Source organism: Leguminivora glycinivorella, chromosome 15 (genome assembly GCF_023078275.1).
Source record: "Leguminivora glycinivorella isolate SPB_JAAS2020 chromosome 15, LegGlyc_1.1, whole genome shotgun sequence".
Lineage (NCBI taxonomy): Eukaryota > Metazoa > Arthropoda > Insecta > Lepidoptera > Tortricidae > Leguminivora > Leguminivora glycinivorella.
This window is the reverse complement of record NC_062985.1, coordinates 19,550,450-19,578,229: the sequence shown is the minus strand read 5'-3', so window position 1 is coordinate 19,578,229 and position 27,780 is coordinate 19,550,450. Positions and strand designations below refer to the sequence as shown.

At 38.7% G+C, this 27,780-nt stretch overlaps 2 protein-coding genes across 2 annotated transcripts in view; one reads left to right on the top strand and one right to left on the bottom strand.

Moving 5' to 3' along the window:
* LOC125233980 (zinc finger protein 700-like) overlaps nt 1-19,839 on the bottom strand; it is a 31,499-nt gene extending 11,660 nt beyond the window's left edge. The window contains exons 1-10 of the mRNA XM_048140160.1: nt 19,451-19,839; nt 19,008-19,142; nt 17,534-17,878; nt 15,270-15,518; nt 14,197-14,334; nt 12,370-12,497; nt 11,452-11,526; nt 9,190-9,322; nt 6,481-6,614; nt 3,376-3,514 (exon numbers count right to left, since the gene is read on the bottom strand). Of these exons, the coding sequence (XP_047996117.1) occupies nt 3,376-3,514; nt 6,481-6,614; nt 9,190-9,322; nt 11,452-11,526; nt 12,370-12,497; nt 14,197-14,334; nt 15,270-15,518; nt 17,534-17,878; nt 19,008-19,142; nt 19,451-19,561 (1,587 nt within the window). The 5' untranslated portion in view covers nt 19,562-19,839. The remainder of the gene's footprint in view (nt 1-3,375; nt 3,515-6,480; nt 6,615-9,189; nt 9,323-11,451; nt 11,527-12,369; nt 12,498-14,196; nt 14,335-15,269; nt 15,519-17,533; nt 17,879-19,007; nt 19,143-19,450) is intronic.
* A 1,057-nt stretch (nt 19,840-20,896) lies between these two features.
* LOC125234013 (survival motor neuron protein) lies at nt 20,897-27,379 on the top strand. Its single transcript, XM_048140194.1, has 7 exons — nt 20,897-21,042; nt 21,119-21,269; nt 21,820-21,999; nt 22,599-22,814; nt 23,297-23,427; nt 25,959-26,104; nt 27,166-27,379. Exons 1-7 carry the CDS (start codon nt 20,998-21,000, stop codon nt 27,191-27,193), a joined length of 897 nt encoding a protein of 298 aa, XP_047996151.1. The 5' UTR covers nt 20,897-20,997; the 3' UTR covers nt 27,194-27,379.
* Nucleotides 27,380-27,780: the final 401 nt, after the last annotated feature.

Below are 27,780 nucleotides of genomic sequence, written 5' to 3'. Positions count from 1 at the left end.
ACCATGCTTAGCGCCTAATCAGTGTTCTAGACCGATTTTTTACCGCGGTAATTATGACCTTATTCGCAAGGATCTGTCGGAGACTGATTGGTCGCATTTGAATAATATGAATGTTGAGGATTCTGTTACGTATTTGTATTCGGTACTTAGAACACTTATTTTGAAACATATTCCTCATAAAACCGTTAATAATAATACTGGATACCCTCCTTGGTTTTCTCGTTCGCTAATAAGACTTCGCAGGCAGAAGCTGTCAGTCCATAAAAGATGGAAAAAGTATGGCAACCCTCTTGATAGGGCAGAATTTGAATTATTAAGAAAAAGGGAACACAAACTATCTACCGAATGTTATAACAAATTTATTTCATTAGCTGAAGATCGAATACACAGTGATCCTACTTATTTTTGGTCGTTTATGAAGTCAAAATTTCCTAGTAACTGTGTACCCGACCAAATGTCCTATCTTGGGGAAATTTCGAAAGATGGACCGACTATTAGCAACTTTTTTAATAATTATTTTAATTCTGTTTTTGTTCCTGGCTCTTCTGTGTTGCCTGATTATTTACATGTGGCTAATGAGTCCCCTATTGATATTAGTACTGTCGATATTTCGGAGGAGTGCGTCTTCAAGGTTCTGGAGAGAGTAGATATTAGGAAGGGTAGCGGTGCGGACTTAATTCACCCCCTGTTTATTAAAATGTGCGCTCGTGAATTGGCAGTACCTTTAACCCAAATTTTTATTAAGTCTTTAGCCCATGGTCACTTTCCTTCTAGTTGGAAAAAGGCCTTGATAACGCCTATTTACAAAAGTGGCGATGCGCACCTAGTAACTAATTATAGGCCCATTAGTAAACTGAACATATTTGCTAAAATCTTTGAAAAGATCATATACAACAAAATTACTTCTACTTTCTCTCAACACATTGCGCTAAGTCAACACGGTTTTTGTCAGGGTCGGAGCGTAGATACTAATCTCCTGACATTTACCGATCTTATCATTAACAAAATATCTTCTGGAGATCAGGTGGACGTCGTGTATACCGATTTTTCTAAATGTTTTGACAAAATAAATCACAATCATTTGCTTAGAAAACTCTTTGAGCTCGGTATACACGGCGACCTCCTCAGATGGATAAAGTCCTATCTATGCAATCGTAGCCAAGCAGTTGCTTTAAAGGGTTTTACCTCATGCTTCCTTCCTATATCTTCCGGAGTGCCCCAGGGGTCTCATCTAGGTCCACTATTTTTTATCTTATATGTTAATGACATGGCAACCTGTTTCCGGAACTCTGAACATCTCGTCTACGCTGACGATACTAAAATATACAAAACTGTATCCTCGGAGGCAGATTGCCATGCATTACAGCACGATCTCGATAACTTTTCCCGTTATTGTTCTGAAAATCATCTTTTTTTAAATACTGAAAAATGTTACGTAATAAGCTTTAATCGTAAACACGATCCTCTCATTTTTAATTATACGTTTTCAGGGAATAATATAACTCGGGTATCCTCAGTCAGAGATTTGGGTGTTACTCTGGATTCACAATTAAATTACAATTTACATATTGATAATATCTGTAATCGAGCGTATAAAAGATTAGGTATGATTCTTAGGATTGGCCAGCCCTTCAGGCGGCCCAACACTTATAAACTATTATTTTATTCGTTTGTTAGGAGCATTTTGGAGTTTGGTTGCGTTGTCTGGACGCCGCAGTACCAGGTCCATATTGATCGACTGGAAAGGATCCAAAATATTTTTCTCAAGTCTCTGTGTTACAGAACTGGTAATTATTTCGAACGAACTTCGTCTGCTGCAAAGCATTTTTGTGTCCCTTCCCTTAGTAGTCGTAGGCATTATTTAGATGCAATGTTTTTATTTAAAATTCTTAAAGGCGTGATAAAGTGTCCGAACCTTTTAGACTTAATTACTTTCAGTTGTCCGCGACACCCCTACGTCCTAGATCTCTATTTCATATTAGTTTTGCTCGTAAAAATTACTCAAAGCACACTTTTTTCAGACGAGTCCCTAGTTATTATAATAAGTATCTATTTGACATTGATCCTTTTAACACTTCTTTGTGTAGTTTGAAAGTTTTACTCAAGCGAAAAGTGTTTTAGATTTAGACTTAACACTAGTATTACAAATAAAAAACCTAAGTGTACATTTTTGTTCGGTTTAATATTAGTAACTAATATTTACCTCCTCTAACTAAATTAATTATAATTGTATCCGATCGTAGTAAAGAAAATGTATTTAGTCTAATGACTGTAAAACTTCTTAAGTATTACCTACTGTTCATGATTTCTTTTGCTTACCTATTAGCTTACATACCTAATTTTGTTAGTATGTTAACAATCTTTATATTCAGTAATGAACCTCCAGGTCTTTTTTTATCCAAATTACTTAGTACCTACATTGTAGTACACCAACTCATTTGTTTATGTGACTGTTTGTGTTCTAAATAAATTAAAAAAAAAAAAAAAAAAAAAAAAAGTATACATTATTGATACATATTATTACAAGAAACTACCAAAAATTGCGAAAATAGCATTAAAAATTGCCAATTTTCAGTATTTTAGCGGCTCTTTTGGCGAATGTACTGAAACTAGACAAACTTTGGCGATTCTTGACGCTATTTTCGCAACTTTTTGTAGTTTCTCATAATGATAATGTATCAATAACATATACTAAACATAATACTGCCGAAAATTTTTTTTTATCCGAAAGTTGAATTTTTAGGTTTGTATGAGATTTTCAAAATTTCAACCCTAATGCGGAGGCAGAAGATGTTGATTTAAAAAGCTGAAAATTTGCACAAAGGCTTCATAGACTGAGGGGCATTGATTGATAACTATTAGGTTTGCTAATTCCAGAAAAGTGTTTTTTCGCTCCACCCTAGCATGCATGCAGCTAGTGACAGAGACAGCACTAATATCTCTCCCTATCGCTCTGTTAGTAGTAGCTACTCACATGTTGGCAGGGTGAGGGCCAGGCTTGTTCTCTCTTCTTCCCATAGTTCTTAGGGCGGCGTCTTGCGTGCGCGGTGCGATGGTGGAGACAGAGTTCCTCACCCGTCGCGAATACGCTGCCCGTTGCCATGGCAACGAGTGGAGACAACACAACGCAATCAGCAGCTTGTGGCAGAGACAGCAAAGCCCTCTCACTCTATCAGAGGTACTTATGTGTTCGCAAGGAGCCGGCCAGGCCTGTTCTCTATTCTGTCTTGCGTGCGCGGCGCGATGGCGGAGATGGAGCTCGTCGCCAATACACTGCCCGTTGCCATGGCAACCAGTGGAGACAACACAACGCATGCAGCTTTTGACAGAGACAGCACTAATATCTCTCCCTGTCGCTCTGTTAGTAGTACTCACATGTTCGCAGGGTGCAGGCCAGGCCTGTTCTCTCTTCTTCCCATAGTTCTTAGGCCGGCGTCTTGCGTGCGCGGCGCGATGATGCAGACGGAGTTCTTCGCCCGTCGCGAAAACGCTGCCGCACGCTCGGCACCCGTTCCTGCATTTATGATGGACATGTGTAAACCCATTTATAAATTAAATAAATAAATATTGGAGGACACCTTACACAGATCAACCTAGCCCTAAACAAAGCTTGTACAAAAATAAATACCCTTACCGGGTTTCGAACCACGGACCGCGGCTTAGCAGGCAGGGTCACTAGTTTTGAGAATCATCTCTATACACATCCCTCGTCCGTAGTCTACCGAACATGATCAATGATCATAAGACAAAGTTGATATAACTATGAGGAGTACTGCAAGGAACTAATACAGCTACTCACAAACATAAACTGCCAAAGAAAAGTAAAAATATAAATATAAATATCTACTGTTTTCCTATGTAATAAATAATCTCTACTTGTACTAACGTGCTGGTGAACATGTGTCGCTTCCACGCTTGTTATCACTAAGAGTAAGATAAGATAAGATATATTTATTTGCAGAAAAAGGGTTAGTTACATGTCTTACTATTATGTTAGATATAGTTCTACCTTTTCCAGCTGTCTTCATACAGCATGCAAATGTATTTAGAGTAGGATTTTAGTACGTCGCACTCCTGGCAACACGAGCCTGGTTCCTTATCAGCCTTTTGCGATACATACATACTTGAAAGTGTTGGTGTTTTTATGAAGAATGTACTTGACTTCTCTAAGGCCTTTGGCTGACTATACATAAGTTTAGGTACTGCCAGCCAAATTGACTGTGATTTTGACGACAAAGCAGAAAATAGTTAAAAAGTTACCTCTATTAATCAATCTGTAAAAACAACCCTTGTTTTTAGTCTTTAAGAAATTATTCAATAATATAACTACAGGAGTACCCCAAGGATCCGTTTTTGATCCACAACTTTTTATCACAAATTTTACTGACTGTAACGAAAGTAGGTATCAAAATACACTTTTCTTATATGTAAAATTAGTATGGGCGTCCCAGATATAGCTGGTGTGAGGAAGCCCTAAAAGACCTATCCGCACTCTGTGTACCCAACTGGCGGGAAAGGGCTCAGGATAGGGCAGAGTGGCAACCTCTTGTGTCAGAGGCCAAGAGCCTTTTTGGGTCGCTGAGTCAGTAAAGTAAGTAATGTGGTATTCCTTGCCTGCGGCTATGTTTCCGAGCTCATATAACCCTTCAAATCATGAGTGAACAGGCATCTTCTGGACAAACTCACTCCATCGTAGGCCAAATTGCCTTTGGCTAGTCTGTGGCCAAGAGTAAGCCCATTCATAATAAATAAAAGAAACTTAGAACCCCGGCTCGCACCAGTGAGTTTTTCGGAATTTATGTGCGAAATGTCATTTGATATTTGGGTGATTCTAAGTTAAGAGGTACTTTGGACGGCACTGACAAAAAAATATATTTTTTCAAGATAATACTTCATAATAACATATTTATTTTATAAAACTAAATGTTTTCTACCTGGGCACTCAAAATTATTACAGAAATTCATGTAAATTAGTCACAATCAGCTCTAATGTAGGAAAAATGTCTCTCCCCTGGCCTGTCCCCCAACCGAATTTATTTGTCAACAAGTAATTATGACTTTGTTAAAATTCACTTATTATTTTAATAGCCTTAATTTTACAAACATAAATAACTAAGGAACAGTATTTTATGAGTGGAATTTCTTATATTACTGTATTTAACAACAATTATGAACTCCAAACTTTGTCCTACGTGTTTCGTGTCTCGTCCCCTGGCTTTTTAGTTTTCGTTCAAAAGTCGGTTTAATTTGTTAATCTGTGGAGGTTCTGTCCTCTAATACACAGGGTGTTATGTGAAGTTACCGTCAAGAGGCGCGTAAGGCAACTATGCATCCGTTTTGTTGATTATTTCGGCCACGGCACTCGCTGGGTACAGAAATGTTGAGTGAATGCAGTCTTTCCTCTGGTCACTTTTATTTCACAATCATTTGTTTAAATACTAATATATATAACAATATCCACTGTAAATGTTGAATATATTGTTACGTTTATTTATGAATTGCGTACGAGAAACACTTTTACAGCTATTTTTGATTTTCATCGAAAATGTATCTCCCCTGGCGTATCAAAAAAGCCAGGGGAGATACTTTTGTACTAGTTTTGATTATTTTTATTTCCGTTTTCTCTTAACCTTTGTTTAGCGTTGTACCTATTTTTATTTTAGCTTTACGATAGAAGGTTTTCTTTCCAGAAAAACGCAACTATTAAGAAAAAAGAGGACACATTCACATTCAACTTCATATGAAATTTTCGTGAAGCTGTTTAATAAAAAGGTTTAATACTGATATTAAAAGGATAGGTTTTTGTTTACTTGTTGCCTATTGATTGTACATTAAAATTATTTTTGTTTTAATGGATAATATGGAGAAGTGAAAAATAAGACAACTCATTAAGGAATTATCACTTTTCTTGCTGTAAGAATGTTATGAAATGTAAAGTCTGAGTATAAATAATCAATAATTATAATAAAAACAATAAATAGAGTTAATTCTTAAAAAATAAAACTAAATTTTTCATACAACTGTCTCTTCCCTGGTCACAAAGTATCCTCCCCTGTGCAACAGTATCTCCCCTGGACTGAGTATTTCCCCTGGTCGCTGATAAAACACGATAAAACAAATAAATTGACTGGTCCTCTTTGTAAACACTTCAAATTGGCAGTTTTAACTAATACAAATAAACAAATAGGTAAAAAACAACAAAAAAGTTCGCGCCGTCTCTCCATACAACGTATTACCTCTTAACTTAGAATCACCCATTTGCCAATCGCTTTACGGTGAAGGAAATCATCGTGAGGAAACCGGACTAATTCCAATAAGGTCTAGTTTACCCTTCGGGTTGGAAGGTCATATGGCAGTCGCTTTCGTAAAAACTAGTGCCTACGCCAGATCTAGGGATTAGTTATCAAAGCGGACCCCAGGCTCCCATGAGCCGTGGCAAATATCGGGATAACGCAAGAAGAATGAAGGGATTATACTAACTTGAAATCGTTAGAAGGCGCGTGTTTAGCGGAGGTGACCATGTGTCTCTTCCACGCTTCTTCTGTCACGAATTGAACGTCGCACTCCTGGCAGTATGGACCTGGTTCTTTTTCTGTATCTGGTTCAGTCTTTTCCTATGAACAAACACACATTTTTAGCGTTCCGTACCAAAGAGGTACAAAAGGAACCCTTATGGCGCGACTCTGTCCGTCTGTCTGTCTGTCACATTAATTAACGTCTGCTATCGATTTGAAATTTTGCATAGTTATGAACATTGTTAACCTCTACACAGTATTATTTTTATAAGTTTATTAATATTAATCAAATTGTACAATATCAAAACTATTTATTTTATTTTTTTTACAGATTATCAGTGACCAAATTATAATCTGAGCTAAATACCAAAACAGATGAGCTATTTAAAACAGTAACGAGTATCTTACTAAAATATATAAAATGGTACACGCTGAGATGAGGCCATTTCGTGGCACTTCATTCCTTTCTGTCTTGCTGTTATTATGTGTATTTTGTCTTGCCTGTGTTCACGAATAAATGTTTATTCTATTCTATTCTATTTATTATTCACACATGAACAGTTTGAAAAAATGTCGCTAAAAAGTAATGTTACTCAATTTTATTTTCAAATAAAACAATAGAGTAGTTGTAACTTATTTGAAAGTAAAACTAAACTTAAAATACAACAGTTGTAACATCCATTCTTCATAAAATAAGTCATCATCATCATTTAGCTTACATGTGTAAGCCGCAACCTTATCTTTTGTTCGCAAGTAGTAACGCATTTTCTGTGATGTTCGACGACTTTCAGCGAGAACCGTTTTGCTCTTCATCTTTGACTGGAGCGTTAATTTTTTTATTAAATATATAGGTATACTTACTCTTCTTTGCGGTATGATAGACTATTGTTAGACTATCGACCAAGTCTGGTGTTAGGGCTACAATAATCGCTAACATCCTGAACATTAAATAGTTCTAAGACAAAAATCAAAAATGTAAGTAGGGTCTATATCCCGGTCAATATACTTAAGTCAAAGAACGATCTTGTTTTCTTCTTTGTCGTCACACTCTTGACAGAGTGGTCGTGGCCGTCACATCAGGGGTGGTAGCAAGCTTAACAATGCATCGACATTCCTTACGCATTCGTAGAGTGGGCCACTAAGTGCAGCCTTGACTTGGCTGGTCCATCGCATCTGAACCTTCTGCAGGATACTCTTAGCTTTCTTCTGCAGCACCACATTTCTAGGAAATCTATCTTCTTTTCCCTTGAAGTCCACGTCTCAGCACCGTAAAGAAATATGGGAAAGTTGGGAGATACTAATGCCCTGACAAGTCGCAGTTTAGTGGCATTTGTGATGAAGATTCTCCATATTTTGCCGAGCCGGTCCATGGCGGACCTGGTGATAGCCAATGTACCGCTTGATATCATCCACCTATCCTGTTATCAGTGCCCCGAGAGGGCCGAGAGACCACTGCTTCATGCCAAAAACAGGACAAAAAACTAAAAAAAACTTGTTCCTTAGAAGGAAGTCGAGCGTCCAAAAAATACCATAAGAAACCTTCCCTAGAAACTAAATGCCACGGCAACTAGTATTTTTTTTAAAAGAACTTGCTTCAATATAAAAACTTTTCATTAAAATCACTTTTAAACCACCTACTACTAAAAGTGACATAAATTTTGTTTCTAGCCTTTCCTGCGCCCATACTAACTTCTTCAGACAAAAGTTGCCACAGTGTGCGACCTCTAAATATTGTCCGATTTCCCTGATTTTTGGTATATGGGCTCTGTATAGGTGTAGAAACAAGAAGAAAAGCGAAGTCAAAGATAAATCAAAATTTTGGAAAAATGAAACACCCTATTATTCATAGGCAATAAAGATCATTCTATAACAATTTCTGAGGGAATTTCAGATACAAAAGTTCCTGTTAGAGAAAGTGGCCGTAAGAGGAACAGGCCGTTTGAGGAAGTGGCCATCAGAGGAAAAGGCCATGAGAGGAAGTGGCCATAAGAGGAACAGGCCGTTTGAGGAAGTGGCCATCAGAGGAAAAGGCCATGAGAGGAAGTGGCCATAAGAGGAACAGGCCGTTTAAGGAATTGGCCATAAGATAAAGTGGCCTTTAGATAAATGTGGCCCTTCGGGGAACGTTGTCACTAAGTGGCCCTTAAAGGAAGTGACCTATAGGGGAAGTGGACGTTCATACAACTTGGCCTAAAAATTAAAGTGGCCATAAGTAACCGGATCCCTAACAAAAATAATAGCCTACTAGACTCATATCGACTTTGGCACAATAAATTATTGTCTTCTGTAGTATTTGACATAAAACAACAATATTTATAAATTTTGGGTATTAAAAATGTACCACGTATTTTCAGTTAAAAATGTGTGTAATTATTTTGGCCACCGAAAACGCTGTCAGGGATGTAGTGACGTCATCGAATTCGAACCTTACTGCATGTCAAAACAATCACCGACATATTGAACTTTATGCCTTCATACTTAAAACGTCAGAAAATGTTGTTTTCGAGTAGAATGACCTGATGCACAGACAATGTACCTATAGATTAACATGACTGTGTTGTTTTCACCTGACTGCGTATGGTAATTTATTTTGTGGTATTTTATTTCGGTTAATTGGACAGTACTTAATCATATAAGACAGACTTTAAAAATGGGTAAAGTAGCCTATACTCACAACATAGTCCTTATGCATCATAGTCTTGTGCATGGCGAGTCCCAGTTTGCTGACGTAAGAGTATCCACAGACACCGCATATGAATTCTGAAGGGTGCTTGATTCGCACGTGGCTTAGGTATGATGTCCATTTACTGTGAATAAAAATTTAGATAACATTTTAGAGTTGTGCCTGCTCGTTCACTGAAAAGATCGCTCCCAACTAGTACGATCTCCGAAGTGTACTAGTTCGTTCTTTTAGGACATTTAGTACAGTAGTACACCGAGAGAGCTAGAGACAAATCCATACTATAATATTATAAATGCGAAAGTAACTCTGTCTGTCTGTCTGTCTGTTACGCTTTCCCGCTTAAACCACGCAACCGATTTTGATGAAATTTGGAACAGACAATCTTTAGACCCTGAGACAGAACATAGGCTACTTTTTATTTCGAAAAAAAGGGATGAAGGGGTTGAAAAAGAGGTTGAAAGTTTGTATGGGATTTCTTAATTTTAAATGATAAAACCATGAAACTTTATATTTTAGCACTTGATAAGAAATCATTAAACATATATTTAAAGTCACATACAGGTCGAACGCGATTAATTAACATTATTTTTACCTTTAAAATAAACATGGTGGGAAATAAACATTAACTAAAAGCGGGTAGATTATATTTATTTGTCTACCCCGAACATTTATATAAATTAATATCGGGTAGTTTTGTGTTGTTTACATCTCCGGTGACATTTTGCTGGGACGTCAGTCTTCCGCGACCACGGCCAGTGCAACCTGGCCGAAACGTTGGGAAAAAAGGTAAAAATAATGTTAATTAATCGCGTTCGACCTGTATGTGACTTTAAATATGTGTACAAAGCGCGAGAACTTAAAGTGTTATATCATTAAACATCTTGATAAGGGATAGGGATAGGGATAGCGATAGGGATAGCGATAGGGAAAGCGATAGGGATAGCGATAGGGATAGCGATAGGGATAGCGATAGGGATAGCGATAGCGATAGCGTTAGCGATAGCGTTAGCGATAGCGTTAGCGATAGCGTTAGCGATAGCGTTAGCGATAGCGATACGGATACGGATACGGATAATATGGGTATCGTTAGAGGGATACGGATAATCGGTCGGCGGTCTCTTACAATCAATGTGCTCTAAGACGATCGTTGTTTGCTTGCTTGAAGATTACGTTTGCGATAAGTATAAGCAAAATGTAAAAAATTGTAAGGGATAATAGAAAAAAGTACTTTTTACCCACCGATCATAGTGTCGAAATACGGGCTATGTGGGATGTTTATAAAGGTTTCCCCAGCGTATATAGAATTACCTACGCTGTGGTCGATGTGTAATATTTCTACAATCATTGCAAGCAAAAGTATTATGTGCAATCGAAATAATCGCAGATAAATATACCTACAGAGAAACCTACGGTCCCTACGGATCCAAATGAAAATCTTAATGAATACTTTTATTACGCGGGCGAAGCCGCGGGTAAAAGCTAGTTGTGCATATGGCGTACAGTAACGCTCGGTCCGAGTCAGTCGGTTCTAGTTCGGTTGCGGTCGGATCACAAGGATCGCTTTGCTGTCATTGTCACTTCTCGGCTCTTCGCTCCTTTCGCTCCCATTCTGTTGCGCGTGTGTGAGTGTACTAAATGTACTAGAGAGCAGAATCATTTGAGAGTAGTTCGGTCTAGTACAGTGCAGGGAATCGTGTCTTTTGTACTATTAGTACATGTACTACACACACGACACGACATCACTAGCCGACGTTCGCATCACTAGCCGTTTGCAAGATGGCGTCAGAAGGAATCGTCGCGACGATCGTATCGATTGTCATTGATCTGTGATTTACTCTTGTATTTTAGGATTCCGTTCAATAAACTGTATGATTAAGTGGTGACCTGGTGTTTTTACTCTAACACATTAAAACTTACATGTATTCCCAAAAGGATAGGCAGAGCACATGATCTAATCTAGTTTTAGTATCAATTTAAGCAATTAAGGGGTTGAAATGTGTATACTGAATGTTTATCGAATTAAAATGTACGTTATTGTTATTGAAACGTTAATACAAATCACGAAAAACCGTTATTGTCGAATTTGTTCATCTGAAAAAAAAAAGTAAGTAAATATTCTTTCATGCACCATTTTAGCATTTTACGTGTAAAAAATTTAAAAAAAACTATAGTGCTTGGTTTTTTTTTCATACTCGTAATTCTGAAAAAAAAAAAATTGTTTTTTTTTCTACTTGCAGCCCTAGGTAGACTTACGTCGATATTTCGTCGCAGTACTGGCACTTGTAGGTGACGCCTTTATGCCACCGCTGGTGTTGCTTCGCTTGAGTTCTGTAACACAAAACACCTGGTAAAATATCCAAACTAAGACCATACAGACTAGAACTTACAACTTGTATACCTACAATTTGACGTCTTTTTTTTTAGTAAGACTTCGAAGGGATTTTTCCTTTTTGTATTTTTAACCGGGGTGTTATAAGTGTGACGTGTCTGTCTGTCTGTTTTTTTTTTACACTACGTCGGTGGCAAACAAGCGTACGGCCCGCCTGATGGAAAGCGGTCACCGTAACCTATGGACGCCTGCAACTCAAAGAGCGTCACATGCGCGTTGCCACCCCATTTGAAACTTGTACATTCCCTTTTGCTGTGTTAAATACACAGTAAAAAGGAGTGTACAAGTTCCAAGGAGGGTTCGGGTCGCCGACGACTCAAAGGACAATAGAAAGTACTAATTTGTTCCGTAGGTCCTCCCGTCGTCAGCACACCGCACCCTCGTTGAGCTCTGTTTGTCTGTCTGTCTGTGTGTGTGTCTATCTGTGGCATCGTAGCTCCCGAACGGATGAACCTATTTAGATTTAGTTTTTTTTGTCTAAAAGCCGAGTTAGTCGGGAGTGTTCTTAGCCATGTTTCATGTAAATCGGTCTACTTTGGGGTTTTTTTCAAAATTTTAATTTTGTGGTTAGATTATATTCTGTAGGGTAAGATAAGAAATAATACTGCAAGCGCGGAGCCAGCATCGTGCCCAGGGGGGGGGGTCACGTGGTAAAGGCCCAGGCCCCAGGGGGGGGTCACGTGGTCTATTTGTATGGCCAACCTAGGCTCCAGGGGGGTCATGACCCCCATGACCCCCCCCCCCCCCCCCCCCCACCCTGGATCCGCGCATGTAATACTGACGTTGTTTTAGAGACGTAAGGGCAGGATCTACAGGCGTATTTCTTCTCGTGGTTAGCGGCGTGCTTCTGCAGGGCTCGACGGGACCGGAAACGGAACTTGCAGATGTTGCACTCCACTTCGCCAGCGCTCTATGGGAAAAATAAATCATCATCATCCTTGCGTTATCCCGGCATTTGCCACGGCTCATGGGAACCTGGGGTCCGCTTTGACAACTAATCCCAAGATTTGGTGTAGGCACTAGTTTTTACGAAAGCAACTGCCATCTCATTATTTTTAAAATCGGGACTTAATCGCGTATAACTACATATTAAACTGACCTCCAACGTTTCAACTGCCATCTGACCTTCCAACCCGAAGGGTAACTAGGCCTTATTGGAATTAGTCCGGTTTCCTCACGATGTTTTCCTTCACCGAAAAGCGACTGGCAAATATCAAATGACATTTCGTACATAAGTTCAGAAAAACTCATTCGTACGAGCCGGGTTCGAACCCGCGACCTCCGGATCAAAAGTTGCACGCTCTTACCGCTAGGCCACCAGCGCTTCTATGGGAAAAAGAAATATGGGCCATTTTTCAAAGTTGTCCACCCCACTTTTTTTGTAACATGGGTGTTTTATACGCGATTCATATTCAGAATCGCGGGGTATATCGATCCTGATGGGGACCGATTCTTGGATCTCGAACGCATGAATTTGCCGTTCGAAAGTATGTGGAAAACGACGAAACGCTACGACTTTCGAACGGCGAATTCATGCGTTCGACATTCAAAAACCTGTCCCCTTATAGGAGAAAAAAAATGTCCCAAGATTTCCACACATTCTTCAAATCTTCAATTCCGTTACCGCCATACAAAATGTATGAAAAAAATGGTACCTAACGGAATGGGGAAAAACCTTGGGACACTTTTTTTCTCCTATAAGGATTGAAAGAGCTTGCGATTCTGAGTGAAAACCACATAAAAATTTCCAAATCCAAAAAAAGTGGGGTGGACAATTTTGGAAAAATGGCCCATATAATTTATTATTTTTATTAATCTACTTCTTTGCAAGAGAGTTACAACAGATTCGAACTTCCGATCCGAATTCGTGAAAATAAGATCCATCATAGCCGCAGTGACCATTTATTTGACGATCTGGCTTGGTCGGTAAGTGACCCTGCCTGCTAAGCCGCGGTCCTGGGTTCGAATCCCGGTAAGGGCATGTATTTGTGTGACGAGCACAGATATTTGTTCCTGAGTCATGGATGTTTTCTATGTATTTAAGTAGGTATTTATCTATTTAAGTATGTATATCGTCGCTTAGCACTCATAGTACAAGCTTTGCTTAGTTTGGGGCTAAGTTGATCTGTGTAAGGTGTCCCCAATATTTATTTATTTGGTAGGCACTTACGCACTACATCCGATGAATGACAGAAAGAAATAGGCCTTTTTAGGTACTCATTGTCACAGGTGTAATTTGAATGATTCACGGTTAGTTTCATAAGACATTACTGACCAGGATATAACCGTGATTACCTTTTTGATTTTTATTGAGGTCATGATATTTCGACGCAGTTGCATGCATCATGATCACGGGAAACTGAAGACGGCGGGTGGATGTCAAAGTTGCGTAGACAGATCAAAAAGGTAATCACGGTTTATATCCTGGTCAATATAAGTCTTATGTTACAGGTGTGTTTGCCAGATGATACTTTTGCTACTTGCTACCCACGATTAACGGTAAACCTATGAACTATTAATAAAAATCATCATTGTTTAAAAAACCAAATGTGAAGGCCAGTGCACACTTCTCTATATGACACACTTGTCTGTCTGTCTATCTGTCTTACCGGATCATGCTTTCCAACATGGTGTTTCCAAGCCAGTGCGTCTATAAAGCCTTTATAGCACAGATTGCACTGGAACGGAGCATTCAGGTAGTTCGAAGACTGCTGGCGTTTGGTTATCTCAGCCAGTTGCTCTTCCGGCTGAAAACAAAGTAAATTATTTCAATAAAGAAGCCATAACAAAACAAATAATGAAATTATAGTAATCTGTACAGTGACTTGCACTAATACACGGTGCTCGTGAGCATTGCGAGAGACTTTAAGAGCATATTCCTGGACCCATTTTAAGACTAAAATGTCATATACACTTTTCTAGATTTCGCCTAGTTTCAGAGTTATGACCAATTGAAAAAATATTTTCTTATTATTATAAAAGGCTTTTTTAACGATGCTGATGCCATTATGGAGAATTAGTCTCACTATCCTCATTGATAGATGTCCAAAAGTACGAAAAAAAGCTTTAAAAAATGAGGTTTTTAGAAAAAAAAACGTCAAAATTCATTTGAAGTGCTATTTTATGAATAAACATTTACTTTTTATGTGAAAATACATTCGAAATCAGTAAAAAAAAAATTTGGCAAAATTTCCTCATGTGTACATTAAAAAAAATATTTCCTTTAACCTCAGAAATGCGTGGTTAAAATCTCTCGCAATGCTCACGAGCACCGTGTATATTACCTACTTCATGATGGGCACAACACAACATGACAGCAATATATGTTACACATTCTAATGGCATGGCTCTACAAACTAGATCATATCTTCTGCTTGGACTTAAAGCTTCGCTTCTTTCTTGGCCTTCTTGCTTGGGTTGCTTGGGAGAGTCAGACGGGATTTTGGCTTCGCTTCTTTGGCGGCGGACAGGCGCGGCCGGCCTCGCTTCTTTTTCCAAGCCTAGGCTAAGCTATGAGAGTCAACTTGACAACCGTGACATACTCTTCCAAATCGATATCATCGACCCCCACAGTAGCCAGTATTGCGAGACTTAGGCTTTACTTCTTTGTTGGCCTCACGTCTTTATCGAAGTCCAGGCGCCTAAGGAATATAAGGGAAAATAGACCTAAAAAAATACTTACAGTCAACTTGACAACAGTGACATACTCTTCCAAGTCTATATCATCGACCCCGACTCCCCCAGTATTGCGAGTCCGGCGCGACTTTGGCTTCGCTTCTTTGGCCTCGGTCAGGCGCGGCCGGCCTCGCTTCTTTTTCGGGGCCTCTGGGAGCTCTGAAGTGTCTTGGACTTCTGAAGTGTCTTGGACTTCTGAAAGGTCTGTGGCCTCTGGGGCTTCCGGCTCGAGGGTCATTGGAATGTCAGTTGCTTCCTGGAGTAGATAAGTACTTTTATAAATAATAATAATAAAATAAAAAGCCTTTTATTTCCTGTTATTATGTACAATGAAATCTTTGCTATTTGTTAGTAATTGTTAGTTTTTTTTTTCTCTAGTTCTAATTTACCTTTTTGTTAGTGATTACATTTATATTTTAAGTAAGTTTACAATTATATCTTTTGATAAAAAGTACTTTTATAATGGCATTATATTTTGTGTAGCATTTTTTTCTGCTTAAATAACTGATAACATTATTAGCGAGATAATAACAGGCAGGTCAATGTAGTCACAGGTGACAAGCAATAATAATTATGTTACTCTTGAAGACTGCAAAAATATGATACACTGTTATGGCCCTAAAAATAAGATAGGGTCAGATTTTTTTGAGGCTTTAGTTATGCAACATATTATAGTGACTCGTATGAAATTCCAGTATCCACATCCTTATATGTATTATAATGAAGAATTTTTGACGTGATAACGTCTAATAACTCGTTATACTACGGGCAGCATGCACGAAAAAGATGACGTCATTGTCCCGTTTCCCAATATAGCGAAAGCGCCATCTATTGGCGCGCGTAGGAACTAAGCGGCTGATCGATGCGCTCGGTATGGTTGTAGCGTGTGGCCTGAGTAAAGCACCACAGCTGCGACAGATGGCGCGCCCGTGTTTATTATTCTTGAGTGTTTGTAATTTAAAAACATGAAAGATTGCATTAAAATAAGCATCTTTTATAGAATGAAGTTGTTTGAAAAAACTGATTTAGGAGTTAGAGCAGTACGAAGTTGCGAATTTTCCCATAGTATTTACTAAGGCGCCAGAGACTTAATAAATTTACGATGATTTTTTTTACCAATATAACCTATGTTAATATTGATAAATCATATAGAACACGTTTAAATAAGGATGTTTTGTTATATAAACTTTTTCTTCTCCATTAATATTTACTGAGATATTAGGGTTCTAAGATTAGTAAATGGCACTAGCACTTTAATAAAATTAACGCGGGTCTCGCAAACGGTCTAGGATACAAAATGACGACTTTTATATAGGTATAGGTTAGGTTCGTTAGGTATCTTCAAACGGCCGAAGGCTCCTATTCTGTGCAGTTTCTGTAATAAGCGGGGCTCCGTCGATATCGCTTTCTGTCTCTGGCGCCTTAGTAATGCTACGGAAAAATTTTGCAACTTTGCACAACTCTTACTCCTAAATTAGTAGGTTTAAAAAAAAACTTTAATTTATAAAAGATGCTTATTTTAATGCATTCTTTCTAATAAGAACAAAACACTATGCTAGAAAGAGTGCAGAGGAAGTTCTGTAGGCACATTTACAAACGACTGTACGGATATTACCCATATAATTATGTATCCATCTCTATTCGTAACAGGAATGGTTGGTCTTCAAACTCTAGAAACCAGACGGAAACTGCTGCATATTATGCATTACCGCCAACTGTTTCACCATAGAGTAGATGACGCATCCGTGCTTGAGAGAATGGGGCTGCAAGTGCCAAGAGCGAATGTGGTTGTTGGCATGCCGGGCGCGGTGCCGGCGCGGCGGCGGCGGCGCCTGTTCGCGGCGGCCGGCGCACCGCTCGAGCCCGAGCTGCTCTTAACCGCATCATGTTGGAGACAGACGATATTGACATATTTGCTGATAGTGTTGGTGTGTTTTACAGAAAACCCTTAAGGTTCATAGACTCTACACTCCTTAGGTGATTAATGTAATAACCATAGTTTAACTTTTAAGTGTGTTTGCTTTTATTTATGTCAATTTAACATGTACATAATTATATTACCACATAAGTGCTTTGGTGAAATACTGTTAACTTTTGTGTATTTTTAATAAATAAATAAAAAAACGTGAAAAAAGTCCCAGAATCGGGCCCCTTTCGCTATACTCTGACCGCCCCTGTCTATACTACTGTAATGTTTGACGTTATCACGTTAAACTACCGTCCGTAAATCGACTTTACAGACAACCAATTTTTTTTCAATTTATTTATTACCTCCATATCTTGTAACTCTCCATTGCACTCTTCAACTTTTTCTTTTTTCTTCCTTCCCCTCTTTTCTTTTTTCTTTACAGACTTCTTTTTTACTTTTAGACTCTTTTGTAAAGAAAGAGGTTCATCATCACTCGACATATTAGTCATTAAAAAGTCATCATAGTCTTCTTGCTTAATAGCATCTATTTCAACTAGGAAATCATCAGCTGGTTTTAGAGATTCTGTTTTGACTTTAATGTCTTCGTTATGTTCGTAGCTTATTATATTGTTCTCATGGCTGATAGTTAAGTTGGTGATTAATTTAAGTTGTTGGCGGTCTATGCTGTTTAAGGCTTCTGCAGTTATCTGAAAGAAATAATACAAATTTGATATTTTAAGAAATCACTATTCAAATCCCTTCTGACAGATCTTTGTCTCTGAAGAAAGAGAATATTAGAACAATAACATTATGACAGACAGTTGCAATTTGAATGAAATAAAAAAAAGATTTAGGGACAACAATAGGCTAGTTTCCTACTAGGCAAATCAGCTTCTTTTTAAGAACTGTCAAAACGATTTGATAATAAAGAATTACTATGAAATATGCCACAGTTTCGTTTTCTTTTAACCCCTTATTTGCCAAGAGTGGCACTAAAGCTTTAGTAGTTTCATGTGCTCTGCCTACCCCTTTATGGGATACAGGCGTGATTGTATGTATGTACTATGAAATACTGAGGAGTGACGTCAGTCAATTCATTAACTTTATATCTTTCTTTATGACTTATTACATAGAAATTATGTTTAAACACAACTACCTAGTCTAGCCATAAGTTCTGTTACCACTGCTTTCTGCTCCATTGGAAAATTTGCCACTGCTACCTTCAAAGATTTTTTTTAGAGAATCGATATTGGTATGGCGTTTAGAGCAGATACCATACCAATATCGATTCTCTAAAAAAATCTTTGAAGGTAGCAGTGGCAAATTTTCCAATGGAGACAGTGCGTACATCTATAGACGAGTGGCCGGATCGTTTGAGGGCATGTATTATAGCTAAAGGCGGGCATTTTGAATAAAAAATATATTGTTTAGAAACCTTATTAACTTACCTATAAATAAACATTTACTTGTGGTAAATAAATTACATTATTTTAAAAATATGTTTATTTTCATTTGTAACAGAACTTATGGCTAGACTAGGTCACATCTCGGACACTGGCGATCAAATATATGAAAGAGGCGCGTTCCTAGCACACATTGTAAGCTCGTGTAGGTGAACGCGTACCATGCTTGTATGAGTGAGATATGACAGGTTAACTGTCCGCGTTTTTGACATGCGGTAACTGTGAGGTAACCGAGAGGGGGTGGGCGGCGCTTTCAGCGGGGAGAGGAAGTGGCCATACTGTACAATAGTACTCTTTATTATACTGTGACTAGGTACTGTCCATATATTTCCTACTATATTATACTTAATACTAAAAATTTAGCATAAAATACCTTGCCAGTTGCCTGCAACATAGTGTACAGCTCGGCCTGACCGAGCAGACATTTCTCCTTGAAATGATAAAGCTTCTTCATCAGTGCAGTGCATTCATAACAACCGTATGGAGGTAGTTCCATCATGCTTAGAGGCTGTAAAAAAAATATTTATTGTTATATGATATGACTTACATCTTACAATGGAGAAAAATCTGTTTTTTTTTTTTTTTTTTCAATATAACATAAGGTATATTGATTTTCATTGCAGTCATAATACATTAAATTAAATAAAGCTAGACTAGAATATTAATTATGAAAGATTTATTTTAATTTGATTTAATAATAAAAAAAAATCTTTCTTTTACTAATATGATAGAAATTGAAAAAATTGGGGAAGACAATAATTCATAATTGTGGAAACACATGAAAATTCTAGTTTATAGTCTAAAACTTGTACTTACATTGATCCCAATAACTGATTCAAAGTAGCCATATAATGGGTATGTATGTAAGTTGTACATCTTTACTCCCATTGCAAGGCATATTCGGCAAACTTTCACGTCTTCCATCATGTTAAACACTATATTTTTATCAAAAATAATCAAAACATGTACGAATACTTTGTACTTCGCGGTATGATAGAGTTATAAAATATTAGAACTCTCTCAAGACAAAACATGATTGTGAATTGAAATAATATAGTAGAGTTCCTTACGATGCAGAAAATTTGTTACATTATTACCGCGTAATGTTTCCTGGAGATAAATAAAGCTACAAATACGGATTATGTCTTATTATCAGCAGAAATAACAGAACGGAAGAATGTCTAATTTTACACAAGACGCCAAGTCGCTGCCATTTTCGTTGTTGACAATGTTGACGTATGTTGTGCGTTGTGCGCGTTTAGTTCTTTAACAAAAATGATATAATGGCCCCTGTACACACATGGCCAACGGTTCCACCAGCCCTTTGTGAAACCCCTTGGCCAAGATAAGAGCCGCTGTTTACACATTGGCGAACCAATCACTTGGCATTGGCTCTTCATGAAAGATGGACGTGGAATGGAAAAGTCTAGGAAATTCTAGATCATAGACATTGACAGAAAAATTTGATTAAAAAATAATAACCCCGTAGTAAAATTTAATTATTTGATATATTAACAATTTTTTTAATATTACGATAAGAACATTTATCTTTTTTAGGAAATACATTAAACATTTGCAAGGTTATTTTATTTCCTAAAATCTACACTATTATTGACATAGATAAACTTATTATTTTCGTAAATATTTCACTACCGTCCTCTCTGACGGCTGACGACCAACTGAATGAAGCGCCAACGTGTAAACGCAGTTGGCAATTGGCGCCAAGATCCTTTGATGTGTGGACAAAAAACCGACACGAATCGGTTGGCCGGCAAGCGCAAGCGCCAACTGCCAACTTACGGCCAAGTAGCCCTCTACACACATGGCCAAGGGGGTTGGTGGAACTGTTGGCCATGTGTGTACAGCGGCCATAAGACATAAAAATCGAAATCGATTAAAATTGTAAGTACCTAGTTTAAAACCATAAATAATGTGTAGAAAAAATATAAGAATTGAAGTAATAAAAGTAATGTCGCATTTTTTATTGAACAATTATTTTTTTATGCTCTTGTGATAAAAATATTGAGGCTCCACAAAATACGTGGCCTTGGTTGTCGTGGACTTATTGGTCTGGTATCTTCTTCTTTAACATCTAAAAAGAAAGAACTGCAACTACTATTACGCAAATCCTAATTTCAGAGTGTGCGTAGAGCCCAAGTACCGATAGATTTTAGATCTGCGGGAGGTATTTGAACGTCTCGGAAAACTTCAAGCCAGCTGTCATGCTGTCAATTGTGTCAATGTCAGCCAAAACAAAAAAAATATAAAACCGCTTCTTATTGAGCGTGTTGAAAATATTATTAAAAAAAACCTTTTTTAAAACAAAACTGTAAAAAAAATAATCCTTTTCATTTCTCAGTAATATGTCAGCAAACAAAATTCTCTTCGAGAGAGGTGCACGGAAAACCGTGAGTGACTTAAAACGTTTCTCTTGGAAGGTTCATTTTATTATCACATTTTTCCTAATTTACTTTTGCTTTTCAGTCTCAATCCGACCAATATGATGGGGTGGAAGGAAACGACTGGGATGACACTTCGCTCAACTCTGCATACGATACAGCAATGAAAATAGCTAAGGCTGAGGTCGCGAAACGAGTGGCTATGTCTACAAATACTAAACTAGATAACCGCAATGGTAAGTTTCTACTGAATAGCTAGATTGAAATTTGTTGAGGTTCTTCTTTAAATCCTGTTACTCTCTGCTTGCTTGAATAATTGACTCTGGCTTTGGGCAGCTTGGGTAACCTCCTACTCCATTTGTTGACAAATTTGTTGAGGTAGCTAGTTTTATTTAAGAAAAACAAGCTACCCACTTTTTTCTAACTAACCCTTTAACCATTTGAAGTTTGTTTCTAGTCATTCAATTTTGTACTGTAATTCTTATTATAGACATGCATTTATGTTTTATGTAAGATATAAATTATGGTAAGTATTTTCCGCTACCGATTAAAGGGTTAAGTAAAACATGATAATCTTAATATTTTCACTTAGTGTTCTGAACAGTTCTGAGCGAGCATCCATTTGTTTGTGTACAGGTAAAAAGGTTCCATACCTTTCTTGGTGCAAGGACAAACAAATGCTTGCTCAGAACTGTCCAGAACAATAAGTGAAAACGGAGCTTTATGTTTCTCACACAATTTGTGTATGTTCTGAAAATTCTCAACAAACAATCTTATTTTTTACAGACCAAAAGCCATCCAAAAAGCCTTCGAAAATTAAACAACCGGTGGCTAGCTCATCGAAAACGAAGGAATGGAAAGCTGGCATGGCATGCAGAGCAGTGTATGAAGAAGACGGGCTCGAATATGAGGCTTTTATACTCCGAATAGTGGAAGATCAGCAGCACTGTGTAGTTAGATTCTTAGGTGAGAAAATAAATACATATACTCTGTGAAACAAGACTGTCAGTAAATAAGAACAAAGAAAACTGTATGCATCCTTTTCTTTAGGGTGTTGGAGAAAAGGATACCTATAGTTTTCTTGGTTCTTATTTACTGACAGACTTGTTTGACAGAGTATATTATAGGACATTCTTACACCGATTGACTGAGTCTTACAGTAATGTCAAGAAGGCTTGTATTATGGGTACTCAGACAGCAATAAATACATTAGGTTTATTGTTTTTCTTTAAATTTGACATAGTTAAATATTTTCACATTATTGTAAACTCAAGTCTTTAAATCTCTTTTTCAGTACAGATTGTGTTTTTTTTACGCACTAGTGTGAGAAGTGGTTCATTATATGCCAGGTTGAAACTTCAGAGAGTCACCTGTACTGAAAAACGTCGTACGACTCACGTGCGAAAAGGAAATTCGTAACTCGTGGCGATTTATCGCCACTCGTTTCGAACTTCCTTTTTTAAGCACTTGTATCGTAATCTACTATTTTTAACATACGTAATTTCAACCACCACATTGCAGTGTATTATAATATTTTACTACGTTATGAATTTTCATCATTACAGGATATGAAAATTGCGAAATGGTGCCTCTAGACAGTCTAACCCCGAGCCTTGGGAAGAATGCTCGTCAAAAGCAAATCGAAGAAGCAGCGCTTGAGAAGGAAGATTATACAGAGTGCGAGAGTGACAGAACTACGAGTAAGAAAGAGAACCAGACGGAGCCAAACTTGGAGTGGAGAGAGTGTGGGAGCGATAGAGTCCTGAGCCCTGGTAGTACAGGTAATGCACATAACAATTATTTGTGAGTTTGTTTAGTAAAATAAACTACTTTGTTGCTTACCATAAAGACGAGGTTTGCTTGTCTTTTTATATGAATAAACTGACAAGGCAACTTCATAGGAACCGACAAAGTGAGACATTTTACTAAACACACTCACCTTTCTTTACAAGGGGCAAAGTTGTTGTTTAGCTGCACTGCTAATTTTGATACACCACTCTAGTGAAAGATACCAATATTGAACAAAGAGCGTGGCAAGTGGTTCGAAATGCAGAACCTTGAGCATTGCAAGGGTTTAAACTTTCAAACTTGCTGCCTATTTCATAAAAAAAAAACATTTGCTACCAGACAAAAAATGGCGCACTAGGCTTGTAGTGCGAAAACCCGCCCAGCGGGTTCTCCAGCATCTGAGTAAAGTTCACGAGTGCCCGCCAGGCGAGTTCTTGCTGTCGAACGTGTTAAAACTAAAATTTCCCTGTTTCAGAATACTCTTATGAAAGAAAACAGAAATCGCCCAAGAAGAAGAAGAATCAAAAGCCAAATTTCGAGATGCCTGAAATGCCGTTCTCAATGCCTAGTATGCCGAATATTCAAATGCGGAGTATGATGGCAAATGTAAGTTATTTCACAGAATATATAATAGTTACCTGTGTAGTGACGGGTTAAGAATTTCACCACCCCCTTCTTCCCGTGGGTGTCGAAGAAGGCGACTGTGGGATATGGGTTAAATTGTGGCGTAGGCGAGAGGCTGGCAACCTGTCACTGCAATGCCACAGTTTCGTTTTCTTTCAACCCCTTATTTGCCAAGAGTGGCACTGAAGCTTTAGTAGTTTCATGTGCTCTGCCTACCCCTTTATGGGATACAGGCGTGATTGTATGTATGTATGTATATAATAGTACCTGTGTCTGTGTGTGTGTTGCCAGTGTGGTGACGGGTTAAGAATTTCACCACCCCCTTTCTTCCCGTGGGTGTCGTAGAAGGCGACTTTGGGGTATGGGTTAAATTGTGGTGCAGGCGAGAGGCTGGCAACCTGTCACTGCAATGCCACAGTTTCGTTTTCTTTTAACCCCTTATTTGCCAAGAGTGGCCCTGAAGCTTTAGTAGTTTCATGTGCTCTGCCTACCCCTTTATGGGATACAGGCGTGATTGTATGTAAGTATGTATAATAGTACAAGTACAGAAGGCTCACTGCTTTGATGTTTACAAAATGCCGCCTTTCGTAATTCTTACCTACATTAATAAACGGACGCACGCGAGCAGCCGATATTGAGTTTTATTACGCTGCGCGAAGGTCGTCACCGACGGCATGTACAGTCAACCAATTGGAACCCTAGGCCACTCTACAACCATGTCAAAATGACAAGTAGTAAGAGATTTCTTGCAATCTGAGTTATAACGTCACTATGACATAGTTCTACAGCGGCCTAGGGTTCCAATTGGTTGACTGTACTTGTAGCTCAGCGAAAGAATCACGAACTGAACCGCCCTGGTTATTTTCAAGTTTTTGAAAAAAAATAGGGGTGCAATAATCCAATTATTTTATAGTCAACAAGGGAACAAATCAAATTGACTAGGTGCCTTTTTGACCAACTTTTAGGGCGAGCAATTTATTTTGTGCTTGCACCTCCTATATGAATCCTTTAGTTTAGAGGATTACGGTATAGCGAGAGAGATGGCGCTGCCATCTATACAACTAGGGCGCCTAGCCTTATCAGAGATAACATACACTAGAGAAATTTCGTCGGGTACCACGGCGGGCGGGTGGTCTAATGGTAATGACATTAGCCGCGTAAGCTGAAGACCCAGGTTCAATGCCCGGCTCGGCCACCAATGGGCTTTGTCGTTTTTTGTTTCGTGTATGATATATGTATATTTCAATTTATTTTTTTGTAGTCGTATTTTCTCCTGTAATATAACAGAATAAGGCCACCGCCACACATAAAGCGTTTTGATAGCGTAGCGTTAGCGGTGCGCCGGACGAACGCTGGTGTTCCGCTCGTAATCCGCGCGCATTCCGCTCGTTAGTTTCCGCCGGCGTCCGCTGGGCGCAACGCCAGCGTTCGTCCGGCGCACCGCTATCATTTCGCTCCGCTAACGCTCCGCCTAAGCTTTGAATAATTCATTTATACGGGAGCGACTGTGTTTTGTTCATTTCTATCACCGAAAGCTCGTCGCTTACTCGCTTTTGAAAATGAAAAATGAAATGAAAATGAAAATGAAATATTTATTTTTAAAGTAGGCATATTACAATGCGCATATGAACGTCAAATAAAGCTACGTCGGCTCTAACCCTACGCCTCAGCCTCGAGAAGATTTCAGTCCCTCCTCAGTTGGGAGGGGGGTATCCACTATAGGACCAGCAAGAAACTCGTCGGTCTTTTCAAAACATTACATCTTATATATATATATATATATATATATTTTCCTAGCCTATAATTGTGTCCCACTGCTGGGCAAAGGCCTCCCCTTTCTTCCGCCACTCATCCCGATTTGCCGCCTGCTCCGGCCAGTCGCCGCAAAATGCGTCGAGGTCATCCCGCCATCTTTTCTTTGGCCTACCTCTGCCCCGGCTAATCTGTGGTGTCCAGTCGGTAGCCAATTTGGCCCACCGATCTGGATGCATTCGGCAGACATGTCCTGCCCAATCCCACTTGAGCCTTGCAGACTTAACACCCACATCTACAATACCAGTTTTGGAGCGCAGTTCGGTGTTCCTAACCCGATCGGTTCTGCGGACTCCGAGTATGCTGCGCTCCATTGCTCGCTGGCAAATCTTGAGTCGGGACTTTTGGGCTTCCGTCAATGACCAAGTTTGGGCGCCGTATGTTAGGATAGGCAGGATACACATGTCGACGAGTTTGCGCTTTAGTGTCAGTGGAAGGTTGCCCTTCATTAGCGTCTTCATGGACCAGAAGCTCTTCCAGGCGTTCTCGATGCGTCGATCGATTTCTTTGCACTGCCTGTTTTCGAAGGATGCTATCTGGCCCAAATAGATGTATTCGTCGACATATTGGATATCCTGTCCTATAATTAACATGCATTAAATAACAAGATACAATTTAACATGCAAAAGTATTCATCAAAAAAAGTATTTTAGTGGGATCAGAGCCTGTAGTCTCAATTATGATTATTTTTTCTCTTGCAGCTTGGTTCCCTAGACATGCCGCTGCCCCCTCCACCGATTTCAATCCCAACAGAACGCCCCGACCCGGAGGAACAAGCGGTCTCTTCCATGCTGATGAGCTGGTACATGAGCGGGTACTACACAGGACTGTACCAGGGAATGAAACGGTATGTATCTTCATCCCACTCAGGGCTCGGATACCGGTTAAATTTTCAAACCGTTATCATGTACTTGCGGCAAAACCTTTAAATTTCGTTTTCGCTCGAAAAACCGCTATTTTTAAACCGGTTTTTAGGGGAACGCTTTCATAAAGGTTTCGTTCGTTTAACCTGTGTATACTTTTGTTCTGGTCTTATCCAGAGGTTCTCAAATAGGGGCCTGAAAATGCGGCGATAGTGTTACCTCTGAACTATAAAATATAATTTCATTCAAACACTAGAAGTCTTCATCATCATCATATCAGTCCTTTACGGCCGTAGTGACCTGCGATTTTACGGTATACTCTTGGGTCGTCTCGTTCGTTTTTCGTCACGTTTCTAAATTTGTACGATTCTGCTTTCGTCAGCCATTCTTCATTCGTCAATTTAGTCTGCAGTCATTATCGTCGTTGACCATAATGAGTTGTTGGCCATTTTCTTATTTCGACTCAATCGTTTTTCGTCATTTCGTATTTGATCATATTCGAAGTTGGAACCGACCAAAACTACGAAAAAACACGAAAAACATAGATTTAACAGCGAACATGCCCAAAGAAGATTATGACGAGTGCAGAACGAGACGAATTAAGATAAAGATGAACAACGAAAACGACTGTAGTTGAGAAAGACCATCAACGATCGTGACGAATAAAGAATGGCTGACGAAAGCAGAATGGGACAAATTTATGAACGTGAAAAACGAAAGCGTCGACCCAAGAGTATACAGATTTTCCGAATCTCGTCGAGCCAATTTTATACTAGCTCATAGACGGGATGTGAGAGACAAAATAGTTGCGGCGAAAAAAGTTGTACGTGAGCGCCCCTTAGTGCGTTTTCACATTATCCGATCCGAATCACATATGGCGGCTTAAACAGGATATCGTTCCTACATCGGAAATCGGATCGGATAATGTGAAAACGCGTTTACGCAATGGTTTCATTTGCCCTAGAGGCGCCCTCTGCACAGAGTTTTGTTCAATCTATTATAATCTATTCAGTGACCTACCTAACTAACACTTCTCTCGTTACAGAGCAAAGCAGAGCCGCAAGCGAATGTGATTTTCAACAAACAAGCAAGCAAGCAACCAAGCAAGCAAGTGAAAGCATGATTTCCATTTTTATAAAATGAATTATAGTTTTCCATACCTAGTATTAAATTAATATGAATATTAGGAAGTTCATTTAAAAAAGATTCTGCGGATGTAAACGATTTTATGTACAAAATATACAATTTTAATACTTCTATCTCGCTTCTATTAATTTAGAACCTAAGTTTGTATTTAGAAAACTGGCATTTATCATTTGTAAAAAATTCCGAAGGTTAGAAAAACGGATAAAAATATTGTTTATAAAGAGCAAATAAAGTCAGTCCAAGGTAAGTTTGCAACGATTTTGACAGCCTTGCAGACACCCTTGTCAAGTATTATAATGACAAGCAAAACTCACTAAGTACTACTACGAATTCAGATTCATGAACCGAGAAGTTTATACTCCTACAAGGTTGATTTTTGCTTATTGTAATTCGTGACTTGCTTGTGACTCAACGAAAAATTCGATGAAATTATGACGTTCACTTTAAGAGGGCTTTCGTGTGAAAAACAGTGAAATCGCAACCGAGCGCTTGATCATACCGTGTGTGGTATCAA

Excerpts from the sequence above, each read along its gene's own strand:
- LOC125234013 (XM_048140194.1), top strand. The coding sequence starts at position 20,998 with ATGTCAGCAAACAAAATTCTCTTCGAGAGAGGTGCACGGAAAACC. Across the intron at positions 21,270-21,819 it reads TAAACTAGATAACCGCAATG|ACCAAAAGCCATCCAAAAAG; the intron begins GTAAGTTTCTAC and ends TATTTTTTACAG. Across the intron at positions 26,105-27,165 it reads CTGTACCAGGGAATGAAACG|AGCAAAGCAGAGCCGCAAGC; the intron begins GTATGTATCTTC and ends CTCTCGTTACAG.